The 18,759-nt window shown below is 40.5% G+C and overlaps 1 protein-coding gene across 7 annotated transcripts in view; it reads left to right on the top strand.

The window, feature by feature from the left end:
• Positions 1–18,759, top strand: part of SMARCA2 (SWI/SNF related BAF chromatin remodeling complex subunit ATPase 2) — a 158,373-nt gene that overhangs the window by 2,792 nt on the left and 136,822 nt on the right. For all 7 annotated transcript variants that reach the window (XM_053924100.2, XM_071221521.1, XM_071221523.1 and 4 more), the window contains exons 2-3: positions 11,940–12,200; positions 15,296–15,425. In XM_053924100.2, coding sequence (XP_053780075.1) covers positions 11,976–12,200; positions 15,296–15,425 — 355 coding nt within the window. In that variant the 5' untranslated portion in view covers positions 11,940–11,975. The remainder of the gene's footprint in view (positions 1–11,939; positions 12,201–15,295; positions 15,426–18,759) is intronic.

Below are 18,759 nucleotides of genomic sequence, written 5' to 3' on the forward strand. Positions count from 1 at the left end.
TCGGGCCTAAACGTTCCTCCAACTCTGGTAGGATTTACGACAGCAATAAAATAAATATTCAGAGTCATCCACTTGGTCTTGCCAGGCATTTGGAATTTTAAAAAGACGGAGACAGGCTCAGGAGTCGAGGGAAGTGGGGGTGTTAGAATCCATTTCTTCGTTGGTGTCTGCATTGGTTGTTATGTAATTTTATTAGCACATGGGTGCAAAGCCCAGGGGCTTCTCCCCTCCTTTGTTTATATAACTTTTGGGAGAGTTTTGCAGGGTTGTTGCCTTTTTTCCTTCTTCTCTAACCTGATGGAGGTTGCTGTTTTTGGAAAAGCAAAGCGACTAGTATTTGATGGAGAGATGTCATCATTGGCATGATTTGGGCTGTATTCCTAAGTATGGGTGATGTCAGGATGAAGAAGACCTCAAGGATACACATTTGTCTCCTGCATCGAGTGATTATTTCTCACACATATGTGCACTACCAGTAGCGGAGTTAAATTTTAAGCTTCCATTTCAAAGGACTCGTTTCCTTACATCTGGTTATACCATGCTTGTAGAAACAGAATGCTGTATGAGCAGAAAGATTGTTGCTTGCGTGTCCAGGAGAGAATTCCTGTCCAAACAGTAAGACTCAGAAACCACAGGGAGTTGTACTAAAATAAAAGCCATGCCCAGTGTTGTGTGTGTGTATACTTACGTATGCACATTCAGATGTTTTCAGTAATATTTTCCTCCAGTTATTTGGGGGACCAGCACCCAAGGCTTGTTTGCCCACACTAGACTTGGTAGGCTTCCAGCGAACTGCTGGCACACTGGGAAAGAGTTAAGAGGTGTGTCAGGTTTGAATTCAAGTTGGTGCATTATTATGCAAATCGAGACACACTTTTAGGAATCTAATTGCCCTTTTATTCTGGACTTTTTTTTTTTTTTAAAGCTTGCTGACAACTCAAATGTTTGCTGGTGGAAAGAAGGGATTTGCAGATACCCACTAGGTACAAATAATGTTTATTGAAATGGACTGAGGAAAGAAACCCAGACCTTTAGACTGAGGTCCATCTCTCTTGGTGGAGAGTATTAGAAGAGATATGCTTTACTGGTAAAGAATATTGTAAAGTAAATTAGGAGTTTGGGGTATCAGAACCCTTGAAGAATTGGCAGAGGTGAGGGAGTGCTGTCTTCAATGCGGCCTTTCTCTTCTCAGTTACATCAGTTACATCCCAGCTTCGGGACGAGCTGCTCTGTGGCATTTCACAGAAAATATTCACCGCAAGACTGTGTTCAAAGCAGCCTTAGATCTTTTCTTTTGTTCGTTTTTAAAGTGGTTTCTGAGCATTTCTCGTCAAGTTTCTTGAAAAGTGCTTTGACCAACACCTGAGGCTTCAAATTGACAAAAAAAAGGGCCTCTGCTTGCATTATATTGTTAATGTTTGAATTCTTTTAAAAATATTTCTGACTGTGTAACTAGAAGGTAAGACTTTGGCAAATAATTATTTAAAACTTTTTTTCCTTTAATTAAGTTTAATAAAGTAAGTCATTTTACTGACCAGTGTATGAAAGCACATCCCATTCTTTTCTAGGAGATAATTGGGATATCCCTTTTATTACTGTAATATTTTGACATTTCATTTTGAAAGCTTATTATGTACTTGAGCAAGACCATAAAAGAGAAAACTTTCATAAATTATACAAGTGGTGGTGTCCTCCAGTGTTTCGTGCCTTTTTTTCCTTTAGAAGTCTTCCTTTGTAAACAAGGCCTTTGTTTGTCAAACTCTCCTAGGTCAGCAGCTTTTTGATACTCCAGAGAAATAATAAATCACTATTTATGACATCTTGACATGGTGCCATGAGAACAACTGCATTATCACGAACACGATGCTCAAGGGGTGTAGCTCAGCACTAGCGAATGGAAGGTGTGTGGGCAGGCCCTGATTTAACCACCAGAGGTTTTGATTCTCACTGTTTGTGATCCAGGTGATTTTAAGGGAAGTCATGGACAGTTTGTTGCTTAACGTGGTTGGTCTTACAAAGCTCTCTACACATGAGTCACTTTTCTCCAGTACGTCCAGGGAACAAATGAGAAAATTTCCCTGATGTAAAAAAGCCACATTTGGAACCTACTTTTGATTTTTCTTGTCACTTTTTTTAAATGTAAAGAATTATCTTCTCATTTGCTCCATTTCCTTAAATATGTTCTATAGATTATATTTGACCAATAGAGGATGCTGAATTTTCAGTCATCTTTGCAAGAGTTTGTATTATGGAAATGTAATCTCTAGCCAGTTAGTGAAGTCATGGATCATTTCACAAGTAGTTGGGAATAGAAAATACAGATAGACGGTGGTTAGTTACTTGGTAGAGTATTTAAAAAGGAGTGTGGTGTTTGTTTATTTTTTTGCATAGAAAATTGTGACTTTATGAAAAACACAGGAGTCTAAGACTTAGTCTTCCTGCCAGATACATTGTGAAAGATAGCGTATTTATTTGCCTAAGATATTTATCACCAAGTCAAATGGGACCTCACAGCCTGGGTTTAGAAAACTTTACAACTTCATTACTGTTTGTTATGACTCAATTTTTCTCATGTTAACATAGCAGTTTTCTCTGCATATGTTCAGGACACATTAGATAGAGCCTGTAAGTAATACCAGTTTTAAAGATAAGTCAAAGGTACTTGAATAATTATAATTTAGCAAAACACGTAATAGAGCTAACAAAATTCAGGAGCTAAATATAGCTGGGTCTTTTGAATGTTGCATATAAATAACATTTAATTTTAATTATGAGTTCATTACTTATTAATTCACTCATTTGGAATGATGTTTTACATACGGAGAACAGGACTTTTGAAATGTTGACATAGTAGTGCTCTTCCAAACTTCTCGATGTATAATACAGTATCATATAGTTGAAGCCTACCAGGAATTACGATGTTTTGTTATATATATATATATATATAACTTTCAGAACATTGGGACAGTTATAATCAGGCTGTATGCTTCTGTGATTTTAAATCTTTAAAAGTATAGCAATATTCTATTGTAGTTTTCGGTGTATGAGCATCAACTTAAGCATCAGTCTTATACCAATATATCATCTACCTCTGTGCAAGCACTTATGCTTTAGAAACATTTTAGAAACTAACCTAATTTAAATGTGGGCAGACCCTTTGGTAAGCCAAAGAATGGAATCCACAGAAGTTGAAATAAATTTTAATTTATTAAATATAATTATAACCTACCCCCCCCCTCTTTTTATTTTTTTAACTGAATTCAGAATTTTGGAGTTAAAATTACTTACATAGAAAAAAGAATCTCTGATAAAAAAGAGTCGGGTATGTTGTTTTACCTGTCATCAGACTTGGAAATCGAATGTCCATGAGGATAGCCCTTCCCGTCTCCCCACTCTGCTTTTAACCAGGCACATAATGGCTTGGAAAATACTCGCACGTCTTTTGTAGCTTGCTGTTGTGCTGTATTCCTACATGTTCTAAATGCTATTAAGCAGAGTCCATGATTCCGTAAAAAAGAGATGACTTACAGTTGAAAATCTGTGTGTGTTAAAGAATGTACCTAAACCCGTAAACATGCATAGCAAACGGTAAACCGCACAGCCGCGTGGCGCAGGGAGAGCAGGTCGAGTTCTCGGCCCCTGGGACAGGTTTGCTGTTGGAAAAGCGGGGGGCTGGGTTGTGATCATCTGAGATCAGAAGAAAGTCCTGCTATCGCAGGGACTGAGCCTAAAGAATCTGTGAGAAGACTAATAAACAACTTTTGCCCTGGTTGCCCAGGACAAGAGGTTCCAGTTAAGGAGACTTTTCAGAAGATAAAGTTGGAGATGGTAGAAAGACTTGACGTCCGGGGTACAGTGTAAATATTTTATCCAATGCTTATTGGAGGTGTGACTCTCAGAGGCTGAGGAAGGGAATTCATGAACAAAAAAACATTTTAGGTTAATGTGGCAGGTTGTGGATTCAAGGCCAGGGTAGGAATTGAGGCCTTTAAAAGGATCTTTGGGATAATGTACATTTTTATATGATAGCTCAGCAGGTGTCGTCATTTGTCATATTGTATTTGATTTATATCAAAATTGAGGTTGTAGTCACTATTATTATGCTTATTTGTACATGAGGAGCTTGAAACTCAAAGAGGTCAAATGAACTACATGGTGATTTTCTTAATGGTACATAAACATCATAAATGACCATTATTCATTTTTATTGCAAAGAACTTGAAGGGTTCCTTCTTGAACTTTTGTTGCTACTGCAAAAGTCAGGGCATATCAAAGCTCGCCTGTCACTTCAGAGGGGGTTCTCTTAGCATATACTGTTGGAGTTTTGGTCCTAAGTCACAGTGTGCTGTCTCAACCAGAGAAGTTTCAAAGTATGCATTTCAGACTCTTTTATATGCTTAATTTGTAAATAATATCTTGGCGGACAGAGAAGGACGTGGCTATCACTGATTCTTATCAGCGTGCCAAAGGAGGTTGCTGCGCCAGGGGCCTAGCAGAACCTAGGAAGGACGGTGGTCGCGTAGACACGCAGCACAGTACGCTGCGGGGTGTCATGCTTTGAAACTGACATGTGTTTGCATGCTTGGTTTGGTCTGCTTTTGACTCATTGCCTAGCAGTTTGGGTTCAAGTGAATTTTAGACACGCTAGGTACCTGTGATGACCTTTGTGACTACCAATGGAAGTGAGTCCTAGGTTAGAGGGATGTTATGCTGAGATGCTTTATTGTTGAGGGATTTTCCAGCACTTTGGGTTTTCTCGTGAACACCCTTGAAAAGATTTTTTCCTTGGCGGATGCACTGACTGTCCTCACTGAGGAGGTAACGGAGCTGCATCACAGGTAGATTCCTGGGAGAAGGTGTCTCCAGGGTGATAATGTTAACAGCCAGGTTCCTGTGAGGCTGTGCCTGGGACTCATGGGGCACTAATTAGCCACTGCAGAGTTTGTTGTAATCTTCCGTCTTGCACAGAGCTGCCTCAGAGCCTTCGCCAGGTCTGACTCTGGGCAAGGACGGTCCCAAGGCAGTTTATTTAAAGTGAAGGCAGGAGCTTACAGCTTAATATGTTCCCTTGATTCAAGGATGAAGAGTTCACAGAAGCCCAACAAACACGGCAAACTTTCAATCTAGCCACTTTTCAAAAACACGTTCGACTTGGAATGATAAACCGCCAGGAATAATCGCAAGAAAAAATGGCTCCTGTGCTCTTCTAGAGTTTTGGTTCGGCAATGTGTAATGTTAACTTTAAGGCCAGTGTGGTGTTTACCCGTGGCACGAACCAAATTGTCCCCTGTTTAAAGCTTCACGTCGCAGACCAGGAGCACAGGGGCTTTGGTGATGCTTCCCCACCTATGCCGAGAACCTGGCCTCAGAAAAAGAATCTTCTGGTAGATTTATTTCCTTCATCTTGGTTGCTATTCTCCTTCCCCACTCTCTGTTCCCCCATTAGGATTACAGTGCTGTGTCCCAGTTCTAGAGATGTTGCTACTTCTTGTCAGGGGATTATCAACTCATTTACAGAGAAAGCTACACAGAGGACAAGAAGCCCTTCAGTTCTGAATCAGCAAACAGACATAAAAAGGACTCTTTTTGTTTTAAACTCTTATCTTCACTATCTCCTGAGCCTCACTGTTCTACAGCCAGAAAACTTGAAAAAGACTGAGTTATTCTTAGGGATGTGAACTGGACCTAATTTTTAATTCTACGTTGTAATATTCCACCTCTGACCTGTACCCCAAAGTCTTTCTGTACATCTTGCAGATAAACATCTGCTGGAGCCCCGAGATTTCCCATCGTCCTTATTCTCTATGGTGGAAAGAGTTACTGAATATTTAGGAGGTGTGGTGTTGCCTAGTCAAAATGGTGGCGCTTCCTCAAACTCTTTTTTGTGACTAGAAAACAAAAGTTTCTAGGAAAGGCTTGTTAATTCCACGTCTAGGCCTAGTTGAAATGCCACCTTCTCCAGGAAAGCTTCCCTAACTCCCTTTCCTGTGTGTCAGCTCTCCTGCCCTGTGGCTGTACAGGACCCTTTGGTTTTACCCCTCCTTGTCTTGCAGGAGGTTCCTGTCCTTTTTTCTCTCACTGCTGTTTAGGGATAAATCCTGTTTCCCCATCAGAATCGCAGAGCCTTGGGGTAAGCCCGCTGGCCATTTGTGTAACTCCTACATGCTTTGTGCCCAGTGGGGAGTCAGTACAGTTGGGAATGGGTGAGTCAGATGGGCCCTGGGGTGTTTGACTAAACACCCCTGACCTCCTCAGTTCTGAACAGTGTCGCCACCTCATATTCCCTCTAGGGCTTCTCTTTACTTCCTGGTCCCTTTTTAAATTAATGTTATCACAGCCGGATTCTAGGCCTTGCAAACTCTCTCTTCCCATTGTTTCCGTGGTGGTTTCTCCATCCTCTGCCCTCCACTCCTGTGCTTTGTTGCACACTCTCCTCGCTGGTGCCCGGCTGTGCCTGACGGGTGCAGGGCCCCGTGTTGGCCGGGCGTGGGGAGATAAAAGGGTCTGCTTACTTGGTAAAGCTATGTGGTCCCTTCTTGCTTTCCTGCCCTCATCCTTTTAAGTGGGAATGTGACAAAATGCCTCCCCAATTTCAGTCACTAAAATCATTAAGAAGCACGTGTGGGTGTGTTTAAAATTTACCAGAAGTGTGGGGGTCTTTGGTGTTTCCATGGACCTCAGTAAGACAGTAAGGTATACGGTTTGTCACGGTGGCCATGGTTGGACTGGTGACCCTTAAAATTCCATGAAACTGAACATTTTTAATATGCAGAGGGTGTGCTGTGGCTTTCAGCGAGGGGAGAGGAAGGAGGTTGGGGCTGAGGAAAGATGTCTATGGTGGTTGGACTTGTGGGAAGCTCTGAACTTTTATTTCTAAAAACACACTCCCCAGTTGTAAAGGCAGGAACGTCAGGACGAAAAAAGACATGGTGTACTGCTGGAAAATTCTTGGCTAAGAACACAGCCGCCTGGCCCTCAGGCGGTGCTGGTGGAGGCAGAGAGGAGCATAAGGGTGAGGTTACAGGACTAGCAATGCCTGTGTGTGGAGGTCACTGTGCCTTACCCCTCCCCACCAAAGGCACATTTTCTTCATTGTATTAGCCACATAACTGTGGAACTGGTTGTTCTTTTCTGTGACACTATGAAACTTGCTCCCCAAACACAAAATAAAAATAAGTTTTGAGTATTATCTTGTGGACAGACCTACCACTGCTCTGTCAAGGTTATCTGAGCCCTCCCCTCGCCTTCACCACCCCATCAACATCATTTCATTAGTGCTTTGAAGAAGCAGGGGGTTTGGATTCCGAGGATTATCGGGGTTGACAAGGGAGAAGCTGAGTTGGCCAATAATGGGACTTTATGTTTTTATTGAATTTACTGGGGTGACATTTGTTCACAAAACCATACAGGTTTCAAGTGTACAACTCAATAAAACACCATCTGCACACTTGGGGCCCATCGCCCCAAGCAAAGTCTCTTTCTGTCCCCATTTTCCTCCCCCTTGCCCACCTCCACCTCCCCTACCCCTCCTTTCTCTCTGGCTTCCACTACGCTGTTGTGTCTATGTGTTTTATGTATACACATGTATGTGTGTGTTTGCTGAGTCCCTTCACCTTCTTTCATCCAGCCCCCAACACCCCGCCCCTCTGACAGCTGTCAGGCTGTTCCATGTGTCCTTACTTTTGTTTCTATTTTGTTTGCCAGTTTACTTTGTTCATTAGATTCCACATGTAAGTGAGAGCATACAGTATTTGTCTTTTTCTGACTGGTTTATTTCATGTAGCATAATAATCTCCAGGTCCATCCATGCTGCTGCAAAAGGGCCCTCCCTTTTTTTTACTTATAGTTAAGTAGTATTCCATTGTATAAATGTACCATAGCTTTTTTTATCCGCTCATCTACTGATGGGCACTTGGGCTATTTCCAGATCTCGGCTATTGTAAACAGTGCTGCAGTGAGCATTTAAAACTTAATCTTAATAACTTAGTAATAATATGCACCTCTGCCTGAGACTGGTGCCTCTTTGTAATTTGTACCCCCCAGGTGCTTTGCACTGTGGGGAAGTTTAATTAGACACTGGAGCTGTACTATAAAGTTGCCACCAGAGATGACGAGGAAGGAGTAAGAGGCCAGGACGACAGCTGCATCTTTGGGGGGGTGCTCCTCTTCAGTACAACTGGGTGGGGGTTGCAAGACACGAATCCTGGTTCAGCCCGGATGCTGCCATGGAGCTTCACTGATGAACACCACCACACACAGGATTGGTGGAGGTTTGTGAGATGCTTCTCATCGTGGAGAGGCAGAGGGAGGGAGTCTTGAGGTACTCCTATTCCAAGTCCAGAGGAAGCCTGAAACCCTGAAGGAAAAGCTCTTTGCCCAGGGCCCCAGAGTTGGGGGCGGCCCTGCAGTGAGAACACAAGAACCCGGGTCTCTGGCCTCCCACTCAGAAGCCAGAGAGTATCACATTCAAGTTGTATGATAGTCCAGGCTCCTGCCGGTTGTAAGCTGTGTTTCCTCATTTGCTGGACTATGCTGTTTCCCTGAGCTTATGTCTGGTTTGTGTATCTATGCTATTTAAGGGACACATTCATTAAGTTTATGCTTCTGAAGCTTCTCTCATTAAAAAGTTCCCTATATAATATTAATATTCCACTTATATGTCCATACATTTCCATTTCCCTTCTCATGTGTTTCTTACTTTAAGAAATTTTTAGTAGTTTCCTTTAACAGAACAAGAGGAGCATAGTTGTGGGACAGTATATAAGTAATTACAGCATTCTACAAGATTCCCAGATGAAGATGATCCCATTTGTGGAAAGTAGTATTATAGGAAAATATATATATGAAAATACAAACATGAAAAGTAGGACTACCAGCCAAAGTTTTTGTATTGTCATTGTTAAGATTTGTGGCATATTACTGTAATAGCTATTGAAGCCCATTTCAAGGTAATTTATAACAGGAAGTAAGAAATTTCCTTTCATTCACTAAAAAATGAGGGGGTGTATTAGTTTGCTGACATACATAAAAGAACATTGTAACTTGTAGTACCCCCCAATTGACGTCAGCTTCCTAAATTTAAAATCCTGACTGAACGTGTGTGTCTGTTATGTAGGGGGGTGGAAGGCCAAAATAGTGTTACTTCCGCCTGCTTTGTTAATCACAAGAATAAATAATAACATTTGTCCCTCTAGAGAATTCAAGCCATAATTCATCCGCAAGCCTTCCCTGTTGTTTTAGAAACCACTGGAACTACATTCTCTTAGTCCTGTCTTGTTTCGGCAGAACAGTTTGAGAGATCCCTTCTTATAATCACTCCCAGGTAGCCTTTCATCGCTTCCCATTTTATCCCTAACTCATCAGAGTACCCTAAATTATTACTTTTAAGTGTTTTTATTAAACTATAGGTGGCGTATATTACTGTGTTAGTTTCAGGGGTACAACATGATGATTTGACATTTATATAACTTACGATGTGATCCCCACAATAAGTCTACTACTTATCATTGTGCAAAGTTATTGTGATAGTGACTCTGTTCCCTGCGTTGTGCACTACATCTCTGTGGCTTATTTATTTAACAACTAGACGTTTGTGCCTTCTATTCCCCGTCACCTTTCCCACCCATCCCCCACACCCTTCCATTCTGGCAAACAGCAGTTCATTCTCGGCATCTGTGAGTCTGTTGCTCTTCTGTTTTGCTTATTTGTTTTATTTTAAATTCTACATATAGATGAAATCATACGGTGTTAGTCTGACTTCTGCCCTAAGTTCTTGCCTGCACTTTTTAAGATTCCTTTTTCTCGATTACAGTTCACATTCAGTATTATTTTCTATGAGGTTCAGGTGGACAGCATGGTGGTTAGGCAATCCTATACTTTACAAACTGGTTCCCGTGAACACACTTCGGACACCGATTACTCTCTAATTTTTATTTATTAAATAATTGACTCTATTAATAGTTTGCCCTTGAAATTGTGTTTGCGGTTCACTGAGATCTTTTTGAGCAGTTACTGCGTGCTGCTTGCAGGTGCTGGGGCTATAGGAGTGAAGAAGAGCCAGACCCTGCCTTCTCAGCCTTCACATTCTAGAGATTCAATGAGAGGTGACAGTAGGGAGCTAAGAATGGAACTACTGTGGTTTTTTAAAACCTCTGCTTTTACTGGGGAAGGAGCCCTGCTCTGGTTGACTGGGCCCCTATGGTTTAATGCCATTCCTGCCGCTAAGCAGTGGGTGATCAAATCTCTTAGGCTGTGCCATTCTGTACTTTGTGAGGTGGACAGCAGAACGTTTGCGTTTGTACAGGTGTGTGCCCCCAGATAACATACTGGGGAATAACTACCATCACTAGTAGCATTCAGTTGTCTTGCTGGGATCTCCATCAGAATTCAGAAAACAGCTTATGTACTCATTTTGGCTCATGTCCAAGATGCAGTTTTGCCCACCCCATGAGGCAGCTCCCCAGTGGGGATGCCAGGAAGTTCTGGAGTGTGGGCGATGGAATATTGCTTTGCTGAAACTGGAGAACCAGAGTTCGCATATCTAGTCTGTGGTGGGCCCCAGTACAATAGTCATGGATGTCTTCTTGTGGAATGTTGGACTGTGGAGAGGCCTAGGACAAATTCTCAAGGGTCCAAGTGGTCTTCAACTAATTAGCTGGCAGGAGGACCACGTCTTGAACTGATTTTTCTGATCACTTCTGGTATAGTGGAGGCTGTGGGGAGAATAATGCTAAATAAGAGTGGCTGAAGAAGAAAACACTGGTTTGAAAAGATATATGCACCTTTATGTTCATTGCAGCATTTGCAATAGCTAAGACATGGAAATAACTTAAGTGTCCATAATGGAAGATGTGATATTTTTATGTATATACACACATATACATACACAGATACACACACACGCACCATGGAAATTACCCAGCCATAAAAAAGGAAGGATATCTTGCCATTTGTGACAGCATGGATGACCTTGAGGGTACTATTGCGCTAAGCGAAGTCAGTCAGGCAGAGAGAGACAAATAGCAAGTGATTTCACTTATATGTGGAATCTCAAAAAACAAACAAACAATAAACAAGAAAACAACAAAAACAAAATCACCGACAGAACAGATTGGTAGTTACCAGAAAGGAAGAGAGTTGAGGGGAGTGCAAAATAGGTAGAGGGGATAAATTGTACGCTCATGGATGGTAACTAGATTTACAGTGAGTGGTGAGCGCTGTGCACTGTGTACAAATATCTGTAATGTTGAAGGCATGAAAACATGTAATCTGTATACCGATTTTAATAATAATAATAAGGCTGCTTGTTGTGCCAGGCAAAGAACTATTATCTTTATATGTACCATTGCGTTTCACTCTCAGCTAATAATTATATCACACAGATACTTGAACCCATGTTTGTCTGTCTCCCACAGCTTCTGCTTTTTCTCTCACTGGGGATTCTCCTTCATCTCAACTTAAGGAATTGTACTTTTTCTCCGTTTTAACTTCTGAGTATCCACTTGCTTATGAAAATGGGTCTGGGTTGGATATTTTTTAAGAGGGTTATATTTTAATGGCTTTGGGAGGTTAATGACTTGTAACGTGCCCCCGCCAATACGTAGTGGAGAGCATCTGTTGACTTCAGTAATAAATTTCAAACTTGTTTAGAATTCTGCTTATGTGTTAAGTTTGAGTTTCTCCAGTGAGTCTTTTTGTATCTTAGATGATTTATATCTTTCTGGGGAATCATTTAGAGTATATTTTTCTTTCAAACAAGTGGTCTTCATAAAGACTAGGGCAGATGGATATATATCACACTCAAACATCTGGATCAGACAGGGCAGTTCCGTTTGATGTTTGTTATAGAAATGGCACCATCAAATACTAACAACTGTTTTATTGTGATCTTAACATCATGTTGAAAACATTCCTTTCTTTTTTTTTCCTTTTCAACTCAGTATCATTGTGCTGACTGGCGGAGGCAGGAGAAGTAGATGTCCACGCCCACAGACCCTGGTGCGATGCCCCACCCAGGGCCTTCGCCAGGGCCCGGACCCTCTCCTGGACCAATTCTGGGGCCTAGTCCAGGACCTGGACCATCCCCAGGTTCCGTCCACAGTATGATGGGGCCAAGTCCTGGACCTCCCAGTGTCTCGCACCCTCTGCCTACAATGGGGTCTACGGACTTTGCACAGGAAGGCATGCATCAAATGCACAAGGTAAGACTTCACTCTCCCGTTCAGTCCCATCTGCTGCGGGGTGAGCAGCGAATACCCTTGACAAGTCCTGTCCCTCTGTTTCTACTATTTTTATGAGAGAAGCTAGGTCTTTGTCTTATCTTGAATATTATTAAAAATGTACATTCTGAAGCTTTTTTATTGTTACAGATGTTGCACTAGTCAGGAATATCAGATATTGGCTTTTTACAAATGTGAGGTAGAATATACAGCTCTGATAGTTAAAATCTGTGATTTATGGGTTGTAGCTGTTTTGGCTTGGTGAATTAAGTGTATGAGTGAATGTCTTGATTTTTTTTTTTTTAACAATATGTGTTAAGTAACTTGCATTATCCACAAATGAACACTATTTCAACACTATTGAAAATTATTTTTTTCTTTAAAATGTTGGTATTTATTTTAAAAATTAGATCCCAAAGAGTAAAAGGAAAATGAGTCCCGTCCTAAATATTTTAAACAGATTCTAGGGAATCCCTAAAATGCACTTCGCTGTCTCTCTGAGCAGTAGCTTCATTCCGGGACAGGGATCTGGTTCAGCAGAGGCCAGGTCCGGTTGTTTGTTTCGAGACTGATGCTCTAATAACCCTCTGTTTGCGAGATGGGGGTGCTGCGGTGGGGTGGATGGTCACGGTGGTACAATTCAGGCTGTCACAGAAGGTGCAAAGAAGAGAGGACAGCCTTTTGAGAAAGTGAACAAGAGCCTCAGAGATGATTTGCTTTGAAAGTTAGCAAAAATCGAAGAAACTGTGTGAGGCCGTTGCGTGTTACCTGAAGGTCGGGCCTGATGAGACAGGTAGAGGTTTTACATCTTTTGGAGGACATTACAGGTGGATAGGGTGGTGGGATGCGTCTTGATGTTAAACAGACAAGCCTCGGAGGATACTGGTTTAACACTGAAATATTACTGCAAAAATAAATAAATAAATAAATAAATAAATAAATAAAGTCAGTCTTTCCTCTAATTCTGGAGGATTGTAGGTCGATTTTAAGGTAAGGCCCAGGAGAGATGATCACTTTTTTACAAATTTGTTATTCAATGACTTTCATATCAGGAAAGTAATATTACTTATTTTGGAAAGTGAAACCGTACTGAGATAAATAAAGGAAATGGTTAATCTTGCCTTCACCCAAGGCAACACCTACGTAATTGTATATGCTTTTCACACCTGACTTTTCTCCATGTTCAATAAAAATCATATACAGATGTGATTTTTTAATAATTTGCCTTTTACCCTAATAGAATCATATTGTTAACTATTAATTGCTTGCAACTTCCCTGTTTACATCTAAAAATATGTTGTGGATGTCCCTATAATGTCCCCAAATTCTCTCCTTTAAAAAAATTTTTTTTTTAGCTTGTCATGTATCTGAGGAAATAAAACTGTTTGTTTTTTATATCATACTTTTGAGCAGACATATTGAACATATAGACATACTGAAATCATTAAATTGTCTTGTGCTCATATTAAATTAATTTGGGGGCTATATTATAGATCTGTCACTTGTAAACCTTAGTCCAGGTGGATGAAATAATTTCAGAATGGGTTAAGAATGTCTCACCTCCAAAACAAAAGATAAAATTTCAAGGAAGTATTTACCTAATCTCTGTTATTATTTAAGCATTTAAAAGTTAGCTGTACGAATGAGCAACGGGCCAGTGTTACGTGTTTGCCCTGGGTTGTTTTTATTGGTAATTATTTCTTCTGGTCCCTTCTGTTTGGTTACTTAGCATCTTTGTCACATTTTCTCATATTCTCTACCCGCATTTACGCTCTTTTTTTGTTTTGTTTTGCTCTGATTCTGCAAATTGTGCATTTTTTGCCATTCTGGTTTTCCTTAACCCCCCGCCCCTCAGATAATTCCCTGCAAGAGGACATGTTGAGTGCCTCAGTTCACACCTGCTGCCCAGATGCCTTCACTTTCTTAGATTCTTTTTATGGGCAGCTTTATTCCTTGTCTTTCTCCTCCTCCTCCTTCTGCGCTTCAGCTTTTTGCTTTTTAACATTGCTAGAAATAAATAAACAAGTGGCCTAAATACATCTGCTGTGTTGCTTTGATTTCCTCTCTATTATTACTATTTAACACACTCAGAGACACTCTTTATACCAAATTCTTCCCATTTTTCTTCTGAACATCCTCTTTATGGTAAATTTTTCTTCTTTTCAAGCTCACGCTTTAGACTCTGCAGAAATTAACTTTCCTTTCTCCAAAACTGCAAACATTCATACTTTCTTACTTGAAGTTATTTGGTTTCTATAAACTCCTGGAAATATGCCTTTCAGGCTGTTTCGAAAATTGCTATTCCAGTTTGCGGAGGCATGGACTTTTCCTTTTTCAAACATATGTTCTGTTGCCCAATTCTGGATTGGATTAATGTCAATTCAATAGCTATTTATTGTGTGTCTCTTCTGTACTGGGCCCCAAGTCCTGTTTCCAGACCTCGTGTTCTTAATTTTTTTCCAAACTGTGCCTTTAACCTTTTCAGTCTTCTTCCGTGCGCTGCACAGCCTCACCTCTTCACGCGGCTGCCTTCCAGCATTCACCCTCCATGGCGCTACCCTGTCTGTTTCGCTTTTCCCAGCTGCCATGGAACTTCCTGGTCTCAACTTTTAAGCTTTCCATAGTTCCTTCCCCTCTGATTACCAAAAAACTGGGTTATCACAGATATTTCAAAGAGTCTTCCTTCAGACTTTGGACTAACTTCAACATACAGCAGGTTTCAGGATTTACTTAAAAGGGTGTGGAAGAACAGCTTAGATTTGTAGACCTGGTGAACAGGATTTTATGTTTATTTTCAGGTTCTGACGTGACATAAAAATTCAACTGACTTACAGATAGTTTTGATGATCCTATTGGTGTAGTCTTTTTGAATTTTTTTTGTCCCCACCTCTAAAATACATGTAATACATAATAATAATGTGTGTAATGTAGGTGTAAAAATAAATGACTATCGGATAGGTAAGAGATGATTGAGCCCCGATCTCGAAGCCTTTAGAGAGGGGTCTTAAAACTCCAAATAGAAATTTAAATAATGTGTCTTAAAGAGGCATCTAACCAATGTGCTCTACGTGTTTCAGCCCATGGATGGCATGCACGACAAGGGGATTGTGGAAGATATCCATTGTGGGTCCATGAAGGGCACCGGTATGCGGCCACCTCACCCCGGAATGGGCCCGCCCCAGAGCCCGATGGATCAGCACAGCCAAGGTCTGCGACGCTACATACCTGACGTTGGCTTCCTACTGTAGTCCTTTGTCTTTTGTATTGGCTTTTCTAACTATGACTCCCACAGAAGGTGTCTAAGGAGACTGGAATGGAGCAGGTTTCTTTTCCCTATAGAAATCCCCCCCAACCCTCACCAACACAACTATATGATTTATATGGTCAGCTTTGTTAACAAAACCCTAGTAATCTTACTAGCCTCCACAAGTTTAAGCTCCCAACAACGAGTTTTATGTACTTTATTCAGAATCTTTATCATGAGCTTGTAGGGTAAATTATATTATCCCAGTTTCGTAGATGGGGAAGTTACAGCTCACAGAATTTCCTTTGCTTTCCTAAGTTTACGTGACCTATGAGGTGGCAGGGCCTGAAGGAGAACCCTCGTCTGCCTCTCAACAACAGTGGAGGGGGAAGGTGAGCTAAGCCACCCGTGTCCCTTGAATTGCACATACATGCATTGTCTGTAAGGTGGCTTTTTCTGGCCATGGGATTAGCTGTCATTGCTGGTGGGTAGTTGTATTGGTCTTCTAGGGCCGCTGAAAGAAACTGCCACAAACTGGGTGACTTCAAATAATAGAAAATCATCTCTCACAGTTCTAGAGGCTAGAAGTCTGAACTCAAGGTTCCAGCAGGGCCATGTTCTCTGAAGGCTCTAGGGAAGAATTTTTTGCCTCTCCCTAGCTTCTGGCGATGGCCTGCATCCTTGGAATTCCTTGGCTGGTAGATCTGTCATTCCGATCTCTGTCTTAGTCTCCTTGTGACATTTTTCTAGTGTGCCTGTCTCTGTTCCCAGATTTCCCTCTTCTGATAAAGATACCAGCATGGATTAGGACCCACCCTAAAGCACTATGACCTCATCTTAATTTGATTATGTCTGCAAAGATCCTATTTCCAAATAAGGTCCCAGGAACAGGTACTAGGGGTTAGGGGCTCAACTTACCTTTGTAAAGGACACAATTTAACCCACAATAATGGCTAAATCAGTATATGGTATATGTGTATTTCTCTCCTTGGTGCTTCTCTCCTCACTATGAAAGGCATATGAAAGATATCTCAAAGTCTTTTGAATACAGTAAACTTGTTTTCAGAAATGATTGTATGGTCATTTCAACATGCAAGGAACATGGGTTAATCTAGCAGTAATTAACCCTAATATGTTGATATTTTAATTCTAATTCAAAGTTTATGGTTTATGTGTTGATTTGTACATTCCTTATAATTTAATGTGTATGAGTTTTTTCTCCATCCATGATTAGACAGACATCTATCCACCTGAGAGAAGATGTTTGAGTGTGAAGATTTAGAAAAATGTAGTCAGTTAAAAAAACAACTGCATATATATGTATATGTTGCATATATATGTTGCATGTATATGTATATAAGTTCCATATATGTATATGCAACTTCCAGTGGCACAAAGGTGCGTCTTCACTCATATGCAAACCACTTTTTGAAAATCCAAGACTCTGATCTGAATTTTGATGACAGGTAGGCATAACTGTTGTAGATGATTTACAAAATCTTGACCATATCAGAAAAGTAGCTTGAACAAAGTCTTGGGACTTTTTGCAGTCTAGGAAGAAAAAAATTTGACCCATTCAGTGTTAGAATGAATTAAAACAACACTTTCAGGCTTATCAACTAAATTCTAAAGAGCCAGGTGTGTTCACAGAGCCAATGTAGCTCTAATTTTTAATATGTGGAAGGGGTAGAGGAGTTATATTCAGTGATTCTCCAAGCTAGATGCTTACTCTGTGTGCTCCTGGCTTTGCAGTACCTCTAGTAGTGGGGTCATGGGAAAACTCCAAAATGCATGAATTTTAATGGAGCATTTTTACTTTTATGTATCTTCACATTTCTTGCGTTGCCTGGTTCCTTTCTTCAACGTAAGAATGAAGATATTTCTTGTACCCTCCAGAACTTGGCACCAATATCTAGCACATAACTGGATAAGTAACTTAGTAAATTTTACTCAATTAAGTAGAGAAGTGAATCTATGCATTCAAAAGTCAACAATTTCAAATAGCTCTTAATTTTTGTATAATTTCAGTAAATTATAATTACTTTGAAATGCAGAGGTCTGCATTAAATGGAATCAGAATTAGCATGTGATATTTTTCTTTAAAATAGCCAAGTGCATTGTAGGATGGGGAATGAGTTATTTAAGAGTAGTTGTTACTACGTAAGTAGTATTGGTATAATGCAGTCTTATTTAACATAATGATTTCAAAACACTTTAGACTGTGTAATAGCATGTATCTTTAAAAACTGTTGTAGAAAGCCATTTATAAAACACACAGGTACAGAGAGGTGTGGTATTGATCAGAAAGCTGCTAGCTTTACCTACCTAGCAACCTATTAGGTTATTTTAAGGTATCGGTTGAGAAGCAAAACCACTTCCTTCAATAAATACTGAATTATGTACTTCATAGTCCCAATGATAACACTGTTTATTTTTAGTCCATTGGGTTGGGGGGGGAAAGCATCCAAAGGCAAGTATATAATCAGTGTTTGCCTGTATGTATATGTATGTATGTGTAAAGAGAAAATTCATATAAAGTGGCACTTAGAAGTTGAAGATTATTAAAAGGAGAGAGGCAATTGCTTCTCTCTGAGGCAAGGTGAAACTGGGGAGATAATGGCCCTTGAAGGTAAGGAAGAAAAACTGCTACTTTTTTGACTACTTTTGAATGAGCAAATCAAACCAGATTTCAAAAAAAGCAGATTCTGCATCAACATTGTCATCCTCCAGACGAATGTATATTCACTCTCAGGCAATTTCTTCACTCTGTTTTCTCAACTAAAGATAATTACCAAAATCCGTTCCATTGTTTCATCATTTAGATTTTGTTTTTCCTGAAGTTTTATTGAATGCTAGTCATTTAGAACAACAACAAAAAAATCTCTCTCTTTAGCTGATACACTGTCACACTTTCAGTATCATACTGTTGAGGGAGGAGATAGTCAGGAGGGAGGAAAATGGGGAAGTGCCGGAGGGCTAAGGTGAAGGACATCGCCACAGGACAGAGACCCTGTTCTAAGACCAGTTGTTCCCGCTTTCTGGGAAAGCGCTGAATCATGGTGAATCATGGTGAATCACGACTGCCCCTGCGCAGAAGATGCTACAGGACCCCTGCTTCATTATAATAGCATTATAATAAATTAACAGTGTGGGACCCCCTTCCCCAGTGACCAATCAGGAAAATCATGGGAGCCCACATGCACAGTAGCTTTAAAGTAATATAGACAACTTTTATATGTGCAATAAAGCCCCGCCAAAAACTAGCCAGGAAAGATCTGCTCTATAAGAATAGAATCC

Source organism: Desmodus rotundus, chromosome 1, assembly GCF_022682495.2.
Source record: "Desmodus rotundus isolate HL8 chromosome 1, HLdesRot8A.1, whole genome shotgun sequence".
NCBI lineage: Eukaryota > Metazoa > Chordata > Mammalia > Chiroptera > Phyllostomidae > Desmodus > Desmodus rotundus.